General features: G+C 57.4%; 2 protein-coding genes across 2 annotated transcripts in view; both read right to left on the reverse strand.

Moving 5' to 3' along the window:
* ANO9 (anoctamin 9) overlaps positions 1–1,917 on the reverse strand; it is a 13,327-nt gene extending 11,410 nt beyond the window's left edge. Inside the window, exon 1 of the mRNA XM_045290417.1 lies at positions 1,897–1,917. Within this exon, the coding sequence (XP_045146352.1) occupies positions 1,897–1,902 (6 nt within the window). The 5' untranslated portion in view covers positions 1,903–1,917. The remainder of the gene's footprint in view (positions 1–1,896) is intronic.
* Positions 1,918–10,789: 8,872 nt separating this feature from the next.
* Positions 10,790–13,671, reverse strand: part of LOC101645818 (anoctamin-9) — a 7,752-nt gene continuing 4,870 nt past the window's right edge. The window contains exons 13-19 of the mRNA XM_004717188.2: positions 13,428–13,525; positions 13,192–13,325; positions 12,805–12,957; positions 12,066–12,213; positions 11,498–11,599; positions 11,075–11,174; positions 10,790–10,972 (exon numbers count right to left, since the gene is read on the reverse strand). Coding sequence (XP_004717245.2) covers positions 10,790–10,972; positions 11,075–11,174; positions 11,498–11,599; positions 12,066–12,213; positions 12,805–12,957; positions 13,192–13,325; positions 13,428–13,525 — 918 coding nt within the window. The remainder of the gene's footprint in view (positions 10,973–11,074; positions 11,175–11,497; positions 11,600–12,065; positions 12,214–12,804; positions 12,958–13,191; positions 13,326–13,427; positions 13,526–13,671) is intronic.

The following is a 13,671-nucleotide window of genomic DNA, read 5'->3' on the forward strand; positions in this document are numbered from 1 at the left end:
CCAGCAGAGGGACCAGGGGCCTGGAAGACACCCAGCCTTCAGACACGCGCCTACGGAGGGGCCCACGAGGTGCCAAGGTGCCCAGGCAAAGGGTCAAATTGGCCTCCTGCTGACCAGACCAGAGGGACCTCAGACCCTAAAGGGTCCCTCCCACCTCTCCTTCCCCCACAGGGCGGGGCCTGGGAGCCAGGGTAGGTAAGTGCAAGGCTCTCAGGGGCCCAGACCACCCTGGACATTGCGATGGTGAGGGCAAAAGGGAGGAGGGGCCTCCCAGGCACCCAAAGAGTCGGGGGCTGCCCCCTAAAAGGCAGACCCTCCCCTACCCAGCACACCGGTACTTTGGGCCCTCATGGTCTGGCCCACTGTCCAGCCAAGCACAGTGCACTGGACACGGGTGTTCAGGCCCCTGTGTGTCTCCTTCCCTTGACTCTCCCTGACCACATGGCCCACCTCGGATACCTCCCTCATGCCAGCTGGCTCACCTGCAGGGCACTCCCTCCAAGAAGGGGCGTGTGCGTGTGCGTGCGTGCGTGCGTGCGTGCGTGTGTGTGTGTGTGTGTGTGTTATGTGTATGTGTGTGGTGTGTGAGTGTGTATGTATGTGTGGTGTGTGTTATGTGTATGTATCTGTGGTGTGCACATGTGTAGGTGCGTGAATGTGTGTGCATGAGGTTGTTATGTGTGTATGCAGTTGTTATGTGTGTGTGCGCATGTGTGTGTGTATGTTTGGTGTGTGTGTGTGTATTTGCGCGCATGTGTGAGTGTGTGCGTGTATGTGTTGTGTTTATGGCAGGGGTGGGGTGGGCAGAGTGACTCTCAGATAGCCCCCCAGCCCCCGGAGCAGAGGGTCAGTGAGAAGGCCTGTCAGGAGGTACGTTTGGCCGGTCACTGCAGGGAGAGCAGACAGGCTGGGAGCCTGGACCTTGGCCAGGGGCCATGAGAATCATGGGAGGCATTTGAGCAGCGAAAGGACATGGATTCAGCCAAGAGGTGAGGCCACCAAGGACACCCCACTGCCTGCCCCTGGCCCTGCCCCCGCACCTGTCCAAGGGCTGAGCCCCTCACCTCAGCCAACTCCACAGTCTCCTTCACACCAGCCCAGGCCTGGCTTAGGAGAAGGAGGCTAGCATGATGGGCTTGCTTGGGAGGGAGTGGTTTCAGGGGAGGGAATGGCATGGGAAGGGCTGGCAGGAGGAACCTGGGGGTGGGCAAAGGGCTGCCCACTCTCAGCCACCTCTGGGAACTGAGTGGGAGGCTGGTTTCACTGAGTCCAAGGGCTGTCCCAGGCCCAGCCCCAATGGCCTTGTCCCTGCAGAGGCCCTGACCAGGGGACAGAGGATGCTTCTCAGGGGTTCCTCCGGACACCCCATGAGAACCCCAGCCTCCTCCTGTTTCTCCAAGGCTCCCAGGAATCAGTACCCTCCCACCAAAGCCTCCTGCTCCTCCCCACAGTCTGGGTCCAGCAGCCCCTCTGGCAGGATCAGGACCCTGAGGCAGCACAGTGCCAATCCCCCAGCCCCAGCCCTCCTTGAGCCCTGGCCCTTCCTTCTGTGTGCACCAGGGCAAAGTTACAAAGTGGGAGGGGCCTTGGGGGTAGGGGCAGGCCCAGGTTGGGCACACCCTGTCTGCATACTGAGGACCCTAGCAGGGCAGCACGGCCCCTCACTGAGAGCCAGGGTCCCCCAAAAGCTGCTGGAAAAGGAGAAGGCAGCTTCTGGCCCCCTGACTCTCAACCCTGCCTGCATGGCCCCAGGGAACAGCTAGGTCCTATTGGGGCTGTGGGCACCCTACCCAGTACCATGCCCACCCTCAGTCCCAGGTGGAGCCCACGTGGGCACGCGGCGCGGGGCGCAAGGTGCAGGCTGGGCGCAGGTGGGGAGCCCTGGCGTGGACTTACCTGCATGGTGGCAGGTCTTGCTGGGAGCGCTGGCGGACCTCACTGCAGCTGCTGGCGGCTGGCGTCCTACCCGACTTCCGCGTGGGACTCACTCCTCCCTCTCTCCTCGTCCCCGCCCCCTCCCGTGCCACCCAGGCGCAGCCGGGGAGGAGGAGCGTCCCCAAGCCAGGTAAGCCTTGCAGTCACCTGGCAAGTCTCCAGAACCTAATGGGGCGGATTGCCCAGAACAGAATGTAAGCTAGGGGGCGGGAGGGGAGTCCCAGGGTCAACAGCCTCCTTGAGGAGTCGCTGCCAAGCCCACCTGTAACCTGGGCCTGTCCCTTAACAGAGGAAGTGGGATTTGATTGACACCTGACCTAGGTTGTGGTCCTTGTGGCTGAGCTGGGGAGAGGTCGCCTTATAGCAGCGACACCCACCCAGATATCTCAGGTTCTTGTGTGCCCACCCCCAACACCGCGGCCACTGCTGGGATCCAGCCCAGGATACCCACCTAGGCCCCAGTTGGCCCCTGGCTCACCGCTGCAGGTAGGGCCCAGTCTGAGTCCCAGGGACTCTGTGGGCCAGCAGGGCGCGGAGCTTGTGGGTTTGTGGACTGTGATGCTTTGCAGGAGTGGATAGCCTTGTCTTCCCCTCCGCGGACTGGCTGGGGTTCTGCTCCGCCGCGGAGCAGGGGAGCCCTGGCAGCTCAGGGTTTAGGGAGGGACTGCTCACCCAGGGTCAGCAACGGTGAAACCGTCAGATGTTCCCAGGGAGGAAGGGAGGCTTGCTACTCCTGCAAAGAGTTCTGAAAGAGCAGACGGTGCCCTGACCAGGAAGGAATCCTCGGTCACTCCTGGGCCTGCCACTTTCTGAACACGCCCAGAATCATGGTGTTGTCTATGAGTTCAGGGTGACCATCGCCAAGGATGGTGGAGCCCAGAGGGGAGGGAGAGAGCATGCATGGGCGGGAGGGCTGGTTCCAATGGGTGAGAAGTCTGGACCTCCAGCTCAGACCAATCAAAGGAGCCTGGGTGGCATCCTGGACTCTGAATGGAGCTGCTCACGGTGAGGTCAGTGGTTTGAAACCCCCCAGCCGCCCTGCAGGAGAAAGAGGCTGTTATCTAAGGGAGGAGCCAACTGAGTCCACAGGGAAGAAGCACACCAGCATGTGTGATCCAAAGACGTCAAGAACAAATTTCAAATATGCCAGAGGGAAAAGTATCAGTGCCCAAATTGGGAACACCCAGTTTGTAGAGGGCGATGGAGGACACTGGGGGCCCCAAACCGTCGGCAGAGTATCAAGTCAGATGAAGACCATGGCAGGCCCCCCAGCCACAGGCGAGGGTCTCAACAGCTTTTCTATCCGATAGCGAGCATTGGCATCGTGATTAGACTGGATACGCTGTCAGTTGACCTCCCCCTTGACCCTACCTGAAATTCTCCTAGGTATAAATATTTCTTGCTTGCTCTCTGATAAACATTTCCTCCCTGGCCTTTTCAATATTCGTGGTGATCTTTTCTTACTCATTCATTGGATGTTTATCTCTTCATTATTATCATTGTATCCTTACCACTCTATTTTGGTTTTGTTTCTCATTGTGTCTCTGGGGTTTCCAGTGTATGAAGCTCAGAGGAGTGATGCACAGACACAGGGTCCCTTGCCAGGGATTCTAGGGCCGTTTTGGAAGCTGGAGATGGGAGGAGGGGCTTGGGGGAGCAAACGATGTATGTCGGAGGCGGAGGGAGCCCTAGAGCTGATGGTGATTACAGAACTCATTTTGAAAGCAATTTAACGGCACGGGGATGTTCTAAAACTTATTGTGGTGAAGAGTGTACAACTCTTCTTGATATGATTGAAAGATTGAATTGTGTGATATGTGGACTAAGGGCCAATAAAACTATTTATCAAAAAAAAGAAGAAGAACGGGAGGAGGAGGAGGAGGCTTTCGCTCCCATAAACACGTAAAGTCTCAGAAAACCCAAGGGGCAGTTGGACCCTATCCATAGCGCACAATAAGTCAAAATTGGGTCGAGCGCACGGAGTACGGGTTTTGGTTTTGTGGTAACTATGGGCCGGGGGCTCAGACTGGTAATGAGGCCACTGTTCCCATGGTGACATTAGACCAGGAGCTCTGCCACTGCTGCGACCGTTGCCACTGTAGTGTCTCCCTTCCACATCAGCCTCTTGCCCTCAGAAGGATCTGGGTGTAGCGGGGGCAGAGCCCCAGAGTGAAACAGTGGGGGGGCTCCTCCCACCCGAAGCCATGTGAAGGACCAAGCTCTACTGGCCTGATGCTGCCTGAACAACTCCGGGGGAGGGGCCCAGGAGAAGGTTCTGGTCTGCATCAGGTGCACACCGGGAGGTGAGGGCACCCAGGGAGTTGACAGGTCAGGAGCAGCCATCACATCAGATGGGGTCTGGGAGCACCCATGGCATCCGGGGGGGGGCAGTAGCACCCATGGCACCCTGGGCAGGGGGCACCCACAGCTCCCCAGGGGTGGGGAGCACCACTGTGCCCTGGTTCAGACCAAGGCTGGAATGTATCCTGGGTGCCAGGTGTTGGCAGAGCCACCGCCGTCCTGTGCGATCCACCCCGTGGCTGGTCTCCTGGGCCTAAATTCTGAGTGGTATGGGCCATAGAGGCAGTTCTGAGGGACCCAGTGCAGTGCGTGGGCAGGCAGGGGAAACCCCAAAGGGGGTCGGTTTCAACCAGTGGGTCCTTCCTCTTCCCCCACGTGGCCCCACCCCAGCGCCCACAGTGGTTGCCAGAGTCCCTGCATCACGTCTGCCTTCCAGCAGGAGGAGCACAGGGTGGCAGTGGGCTCCCCAACCTTGAAGGACGCCTTGCAGAACTTGCACGTGATGGGTTCCCTGCACTCTGGGCTCAGAGCCCTCCTTCAGCTCCTAGGATGGGGAACCACCGGCTCTCTCCAAGGAGCAGCTGCTCTGGGTGAGCACTGAGGTTCTGATAAGGGGGTGTAGGGGAGGGAGGACACTGGGGCTGCAGCAGGCTCAGCGACCAGACTGAAGGGGGGCTCCAAAACAATGGGGTCTGCCACAGGAGCACCCCAGCCACCCACCTTTCCCCAGGCGGCTCCTCCAGCCTCCAAGGCCACCTGCCCAGGTCTCCCCATTTGCATTTTGTTATGCTAACAGATCCCAGAGCAGAGCTGGGGATTACCCCCCTCAGGTGTCACTCGCCCCGTGTGCACCCTGCGCCTGCTCCAGTCTTTGCTCCACAGGTCTGACTGCAAAGCCACAAGAGGACTGAAAGTACCATCGATTGCCAAAAGGACAAACCCATATGCCTTAGAAGAAGTTGGGCCAGAGTATCCTTAGAGGCAAGAATGCCGAGACTTCACCTTACATGCTTCACACCTGTTGTCAGCAGAGACCTGTCCCTGGAGAAGGACATCGCGCTTGGTAACGCTGAGGGACTGGGGAGACGAGAAAGGCCTCCCATGAGAAGACTGACGCCGCCGTGCTGCAACAACGGCCGGGACGATTGGGAGCGGGCCGTGTCCTGTGCACAGGGCCGCGATAGGTCAGCACCTACAACAAGAGCTCCCACGAGTGCGGGTGGTGGCTACACGTCAGATGAAACCTTGAGAACCTCCATCCTTCCTCCCGTTACCCTGATGTTGGCCATCGGTTCGAGTGTGAAGATTTTTGGTTTCTTTTTCCCCTCAAGTTTCTTTATCTTAAGGTATAATCCATGCAAAAAGCTAAACTCTCTGATCTTCCTCAGCAACTGCTTCAAGTGCTTTGCATGTCGGCAGCAAGGCTCTCATCGGCATGTCGGAGGTTGTTCACGACCTTCTTCCAATCCTGAGGCTGTGTGCTTCACCAATACAATCAGTGGCTCAGAGTCTGTTTCCCCATGTACAGATTGAACACGCATGATGGATGAGTACAACCATGACACTCCCTCCCCGGATTTTAAACCAGGCAGTGTTTCCTTGGTCCTGGTGCAGGTCCTTCTGAACACAGCTACGTGTTCTAGCGTCGGCCTCCTTTGGATACTAGTAAATCATGGGGGCACATCGCTCTGGTATTCTCTGCCTTCAGCAATGAGATCCCTTATTCCACGTCCTCCTCTGAATCGGGTCTGCACCTAGCAGCTCCCGTCGATGTAGTGCTGCAACCATGTTTGCATGATCTTCAGCAACATGGTATTACCATGGGAGATGAATAATTTCATTCAATAATCCCACGTTCTGCCGGGCCATCTGTGTTTGTGATGGCCCCTCAGGGATCTCTTCCAGTTGGATGCTTCCAGCAGCAGCAGTCCGGAGACACTTGTCCAGTCAGTGGCGTGGGGGCTCTGGAGTGCACTCCCCGCTACAGCGGTAACCTCTCAGCTGAAACAACAGTCATTGTGTTCAGGGGAGAGACTCCCTTCCCAGGGTATCTTTGAAAGCACTTGCCACCAGCTGCTTAAGCAATCTCACTGCTCTAGAGCCGATTGTGACCCAGAGCCAGCCCTGGTGGCCTAGTGGTGATGCGCTGACTTGCTACATGGAAGGTACGCAGTTCGAAAACACCAGCCACCTCTGCAGGAGAAAGACGAGGCTCTGCTCCAGTAAAGAGGGCAGTGTTGGAAACTGCAGGGGCAGGTCCACCCCACCCTGCGGAGTCCCTGTCTGTGGAATCCGTTTGATGGCAGTGCCCTGGGTGTTTCACCCTGAAGGCCATTCCCCGAGGTTCTCAGACAGCCAGACTCTGAGGGCAAGCCACGCTCGCCTGACCTTTGACCTGCCGCCTGTCCCTCAGCGAAGCGATCGTCCCTTTGTCTCTGGCTTTCCCTGGTAAGGCTCGAACTTGCCTTTGCTGTTGGGTCCTGCCTCGCTCCAGAGCGCTGGAGCTTCCGACAGCAAGTGCAGACGGAGGAGGACGGTCAGAGACTGCCCGCCCCAGCCCAGGTCCCCCCACTGACCTCGGGGCAGCGCGGCCTTGCCGCTCGCCCACCTGAGACAAAGCCCCTGCATCTTCCTAGACACGGTCACCCCGCTCCTTCGCCCGCTGGACGCTGCCCATGCAGCGCGCGTGCCCCCCCACGAGTGCCCCAGGGCGAGGCGGCAGGTCAGCAGGTGCAGGCCAGACCAGGGCCAGGCCAAGGCCACTCACGCAGCAGGGCAGGGTTCAGGGGAGAGGCCCGAGCTCCCTGGGAGAGGAGTGGGCGCAGGCGCCTGACCTTGATCCGTTTCGGTTTCCTGCTTTCTGAGGAAGGACAGGAGTGGAATCTACCTCTGTGCGGCCCAAAGGAGTGGCCACTCTGAACTCAGGCTAGCGCGAAAGGGCCCGGCTGTGGGGAAGCTGTCCCGCCCTTCGCCGGCCAGACCCCGCCCTGTCAGGCCCCGCCCTTCGCCGGCCAGGGCCTGCCCCTCGCTCCGCCCCGCACACCAGCTAGGTGCTGCTGCTTCTGGAGGAAGATTCAGGTTGCAATCAGAGGGAAACATGCAGAGCCCACAAACCTTCCAAGACCATGGGACCCTGCGGGCCACATACCAGACAGGACTCAAGAAGAGGGCAACGCCCAGGCCTGCGGGGCAGAGACTGACCTTCCCTGGGGCCGCTTCCTGCTCCTGGTCCAGCATTGCCACCCCAGGCCCTGGCAGACGGGTCCCTTTGGTCACTAGGCATTGGCCACTGATGTGGGGCCTTCATGGCATCCCACTCCTAGTGCACTTGGGGACAGAGGCCTCCCCTTCTCACCCCCTCACCACAGGGCTACCCCAGTGCGCTGGGCCTAGGGACAGGTAGAGGAGGGCAGGCCTACTGCAAGCACATCGGAGGCCCCCACCCCAGTCGGGGCCCATCCCCAGGGCTGGCTGCTCTGGGAGCCCCAGCAAGTCCATCATGTGAGTGTCTATGGAGTGCAGTACAGGCCCGTGCATGCTTCTGCAAATCGGGATCCAATCTTGCAACATCACTTTTTGAAGAGATTCTCTCTTCCCTACCTCACGTATTTAGGCCTTTGTGAAAAATCAGTTGTCTGAAGGTGCATAGGGTTAGCCGTGGGTTCTCTGTTCTGATCTATAATCTACTTGCCTTTCCTCGGTCCAGTACCAGGCTAGCATGACCCCCCTGACGGCAAAATAGCCTTTGAAGTCAGGAAGTCAGAGGCATCCAAATTTTTTCTTTCTTTTTAGGACGAATTTTGGTCACCTGGGTTCTGTCCTTTCAATATAAAGAGGGTGATTAATTTTCCCATTTCTTTGAAGAACGATGTTGGGTTCTAGGTTAGAATTATGTATTTGTACATTGCTTTGGGTGGTATTGACTATATTAAGTCTTCCTGTCCATGAATAGGGAAAATTCTCTCATTTATCTAGGTTTCTTTTAATTTCCCCACCTCTTGTCTGCCTGTTTGTTGAACAGTGGTGTCTTATATGTTGCTATGATACTGGAAACCATGTCACTGTTATTACTAATACCAGCAGGGTCACCTAAAGTGAGCAGGTAACAGCAGAACTTCCAGACAAAGAAGGAACTGGCTGCCCTTTTCTGAATAATCAGTGGCCAATAACACAGAAGGGCAGAGGGATAAATGGCTCAGCGAGCCTCGCCTTTCTTGTCTCTTGCTCTTTGATCATCAGACCAGTGTGCAGCTGCCTTGCTTGTTCTGTGCCTCAATTTGCAAGCTACACTACCTGTGGGACACCTAACCCATGGACTGTGTCGCTGTAATTTGAGGTTCCTTCAAGACCTGCTTCGCCACACCATTGGAATTTACATCACTTGAGCTGGGGACTGTCAGGCCCTGTCATCTGGCTGACTGTTGTGACTTGCCCTGCTGTTTGCTGCCTGTGCCCAGATAGCCTGAACTGCTCTACAGAGGACTACCCTGCGGCCCTCAAGACTTGAAGGACTGCCAGTGTCTCACAACTGTCACATGGGAGTGAGTTACACTGAGCCATTTGTATTGCTTTATAATTTAACTGTTTATTTCTTGTGTTGTACATCTATCTATCTGTGTATGTATATATAGAATTATTAGTGATCTGGTTTTGTCTCTAGAGAACCATGTCTAACACAATCAGCTACTGAAAAGCTTGTGAAGAGAAGAACATTGTTGGAGCCTGGAAACCTCATGCGTAGCCGGGGAACACTGGTACACATGGCGCTGGAAGATGAGCCCCTCAGGTGTGCAGGCACTCACAATACGACTGAGGGAGAGTGGCCTCCTCAAAGTAGAGTCTACCATAGTGACAAGCATGGGTGAAGCTCTCTGAACCTTCATTTGCCAATGGAACAGGGCTCTCAGGGAGGAGGATAAATAGCCGCAGGCCTACATTAATAATGGCAACTTGAAATGCCCTAAATGTGGATCTCAGGAAGCTTAAAGTCATGGAAAAGGAGGTGGAGCATATGAAGATCGATACCTTGGGCATTTGTGAGTTGGCATGGACTGGTTTGAAGAAAACCATCCTATAGTTTACTATGCTGGGAGAGACAAATTCAAGAGGAACGGCATAGAATTCATCCTCAAGGGTAACTTATGACAAAACTATAATAATTTATGAACTATGAAGGGTTTATGAGGGAGGGGTGGAGGGAGGGAGGGGGAAAATGAGCAACTGATATTAGGGGCTAGAGTGGGAGGCAAATGTTTTGAGAATGATGAGGGCAATAAATGTGCATATGTGCTTGAAACAATGGATGGATGGATGGGTTGTGATGAGAATTGTACGAGCCCCCAATAAAATAATAAATTAAAAAAAAAGAATTCATCCTCAAAGAGAACATTTCAGGATCTATCATATGATAGGATAGTGTCTAACCACAAATGAGAAAGTCCAGTCAATACAATTATTGTTCAAATTTGCACAGCAACCACTGAAGCTTGTAATGAGAAATTGAAGAATTCTACCAATATTTTCTATCTGAAATTGACCAAACATGCAATCAGGATGCGCTGATCATTTATGGAGATCGGAATGCAAAAGTTAGAAGCAAAGAGCAAGGAAGAGTTTTTCCAGAGGCACTTGACCTTCCTCACACCTTGTCTATCTGCATATCCCCAAGAGATGGGGGACACCTTGAGAAGCACCCGAGCTGTGTGGCCCTTGCATGGCTGGACTCTAGCTGGGGGTGACATTTGACGTTAAAGCCAGGCCAGCTGGTTGCCCCAAGGGTGGGGATACCCTTAATGGGATGTCTGTGGGAATGACCCCTCCCTTGGGCAGTGGGTGCCGCCCTGGATCTGGGGCCCATGGCCTGCCTAGAGAGGTGCCCCCAGAGCCTGCCTAGCTACCCTGGGCTGCCCACGTGGGGCAGCTGCTGGATTAACTGGCCTCCATGTTCCATGGGCTGCTGATGGCACTGTGTCTAGGCTGCTGGGTGAGGCGCCCTCTGAAGCCCGGCGTTTGTGGTGCTGGAAACCTCGCTGGCAGAAAGGCTTCCCCTGTCAGGACCTGGGAGGAGCTTCTCAAAGTGCCTGGGGAAGGGAGTGATGGGATATTGGCTCATTTTCCACGAACCTCCTGAAGCCTCGCTGCGAGGACACGGTGATCGAGATGACCTGGCCACCCGAGGCCATGAGACACAGATCTGACAGTGACCCAAACACAGTAAGTCAAGGAGCAAAGGCTTTTACTACAAAAACCAAACCTGGTCTATGCATAGTTCACACCACAGTCCAAAAATGCCCTCCGAGGCCGGGGAAATGCCACTCCCAGGCAGTCCCTTTGTTGCGTGCTAAGCCCGGGAGCTTAATCCAGCATACCACCAGGGCACATTACAGGCTCCCAGTGCACCCACCCCCCACATACAAGACCCTGAAAGACTTCCCTAGTACCTGGACCTCACCAGCCCTCGCCCCCACATCCACAGGGCTTCCCAGGTCCCCTCCCCACAGATACTCAACAGGGGGCCGCAGCTGCTAAGGTGCGCAATGCCTTCTCCGGGCCCCTACACAGCTGTGCTCTTGGGGCAGGAGCTGCACGCCGAGGGGAACTGTGGCCCCCCAGACTGTTGCCTGTGTGCCTGGTACTCCATCTTCTTCTGGACCCTCTTGAACTTGATGCTGAGAACACCGTTTTTCATTTCTGGCAGGAACCAGGCAGCAATGAGCTTGATGCACAAGGCCACGTGCTGTGGGTCAGGAGTCCAGAGGGGCTTTCGGGTCAGGGTGGAGGGCTCCAGGGAGAGCTGCCCCACCCCACCCCAGGACCCCAGCCCAGAGTCCTGGCCCACCTCGAAGAGGATGAGGAAGACCAGTCTGATGGCCAGAAGGAACCAGAACTTCTTGGAGAGGCTGTAGTGCTCCTTGTGGCCATTGCGGTAATCCCGGTACCTGGGGTGGGAGGAGCCTCCAGGATCAGAAGCTCAGCACTGACTCCAGGGCAGTGAGTTTGGTTTGGGGTTTTATGTGTTATTGTGTAGTGGTTTCACTGGGCTGCTACCTCAAGGTTAGCAGTTCAAATCCACCAGTTGCTGCTTGGGAGAAAGACAGAGCTTTCTACATTCCTGTCTTGGAAACTCACAGGGCTGTTCTGAGTCTGCACTGACTCCATGACAGGGAGTGTGGTTTGGGTGGGGTGGGGAGGAGCTGGGCAGAAGTCAGAGGCTCAAAGGGCAGGGCAGGGGGCAGGGGAGCAAGGGGGCAGGGGCTCCCACCTGCACTCAGTCACAGTCTCCCAGCTCTCCGCCTGCAGAGGTCTCTCGAAGTCCTTGATTTGGAACACTGACAGACTGTGGTTGACATAGCCAGTGAGGCAGCTGGGGGCAGAGAGGAGCGGGGGACAGGCAGGGAGGAGCTGGGGACAGGCAGGTTGAGTGCCAACTCAACAGGGGCCCCTGCCAGGCATTGCCAGCCCCCCTGGGGCCCTGAGCAACTTTGATGTAAGGAACACCAGCCCAGAGCCCAAGTCAGGGTGGGGCATACCTCAGACCACCTCCCCATTCCTCTCCTGAAAAGCAGCCCCCTGGAGAGATGGCCGTCCCACACATGGGGACAGTGCCTCATTCCCAGAGGTGACCCTGTGGGTGGTGGGGCCCCCAGAGCTCTGGTCCACAGGGGCGGAATCCTCATGGTCAGAGCTCGGTGAGGACCCCATAAAGGCAACAGCTTGCAGGGCAGGGGCCCTGGAAGCAATGGGTCTGCGACCTGAACCCCCCTCTCCCAGGGCCCCAGATACCAGCCCTGCTCGAGCCTCAGGTGGCCTGCAAGGACAGAGCTTCTTACTCCACGGCATGGTGGTCCTTCAACCCGCATGGGCCATAGTGGTACTTATAAACCACTCTTGGGATGAACTCCGAGGTGAAGGCCATGACCAGCCCATTGGAGATGACCGCAAGCACACCAATGGTCTCCAGCACCTGCAGCCACGTCCCTGCCAGAGCAGTGGCTTGTGGGGCCCTTCCCCAGGCTGGGAGACCAAGACCCCTCTACCCAAGGGCAGTGCTGGCGATGTGGGACTAGGGCAGGAAGTCCATCTATGCCACAACCTGTTTGCCCCGCCCCCATCCCCACCCCCGCCCACCAGGCTCTTTCTCCCAACTTGGACAGAGAGGGTCTTCCAACCCCCACCTTCTGTGTGAGCTCCCAGCCGCCCCTGAGCCTGCTCCACCGCCTGATACCCTGGTATGGAAGGTGGTGGGGACCCCTTCACCTGAGCCCCAGCTGGGGCCTCACACACCTCTCTGCTCACCCCACATCCAAAACCCCCTATCACTACTCTGCTCAGTTCCTGCCTCCGGCTGCTGGAACCCCAGAGCCTCACCCTTCCCCTGCCCCCTTGGGCCTGTAAGGCCTACAGGCCCCTCCTGGTGGCAGGTGGGAGAGCCCTGCTAGCTCACCCCAAGCCTCACCAACAGCCTAGGTGATCATTCAAGGGGGCCTGGCCCTGACACAGGGGTCACCTCCCAGGTAAGACCTGACCCACCACAGAGCCCCTCTGTCCACAGGGCCCCTTGTCCCTCACCAATGTCCTTGGCCTTGCGAGGGATGAGGCGCCGCTGCAGCCTCACCATCTTGATGGCGTCCAGGCGGATCTCCACGAGGTTGCTGAACAGCGCGAGCAACGGGGCCAGCGGGAAGGCGGCCACGAAGAGCGTGGTGAAGCCATACTGCATCACTGGGGGGGGGCGCGGGGGGCAGGGCGGTCAGCTGGGCCCCTGGGCGCTCTGCCCCCATCTCGCGCCCACACATTGATCTCCATGAACCCATCCCACAGGCTGAAGATGGCTGGGAAGCCTTATTGCATGACTGCGGGGTGCGGGGTGGGGTGGCATGAGGTGAGGGTAGGGGCGCAGAGTGGGAGTGGTCAGCGGGCCCTACGGAGCCCCGCCCCCGCCCCGCCTCCACGCACTCATCTCCATGAACTCATCGAACAGGCTGAAGGTGGTGACCGGGTCCAGGAGGTAATTCCGCTGCCACTCCTTCAGCTCGGGGTCCGTGGACAGGGGGCCGAACTTGTAGGAGCGCCACTTGTTTCGAATCCACCTGGTGGGGACAAGTGGCGTGGGTGGGGAGCGGCTGGGTCCTCGGGGCAGGAGGCATGGGGTCCTCAGCCCCCTGAGGGAGGCTGCGAGGGGCGGGGCTCACGGGCTCAGGTACTCCACGCAGCTGCTCAGTGTCTGTTTCAGTCCCATGATCACGGCCATCTGCACGAACAGGTCCATCATGCAGCCGCTGAGATGGCACTGGGGGAGGGAGGGGCGTCTGCTGGGGCCATGGTCCCTGGAATGGCTGCCGCCCCCCACTTCTGATGCCTCTCAAGCCTCCCCCTGGGGCTGGGGACTTTGGGAGTGTGGCCACAGCATGGGACAGGGTGCTGTCAGCTCCAAGC

The sequence above is a fragment of the Echinops telfairi genome, unplaced genomic scaffold (assembly GCF_000313985.2).
Source record: "Echinops telfairi isolate 266 unplaced genomic scaffold, ASM31398v2 ScPeMD7_37;HRSCAF=141, whole genome shotgun sequence".
Classification (NCBI taxonomy): Eukaryota; Metazoa; Chordata; class Mammalia; order Afrosoricida; family Tenrecidae; genus Echinops; species Echinops telfairi.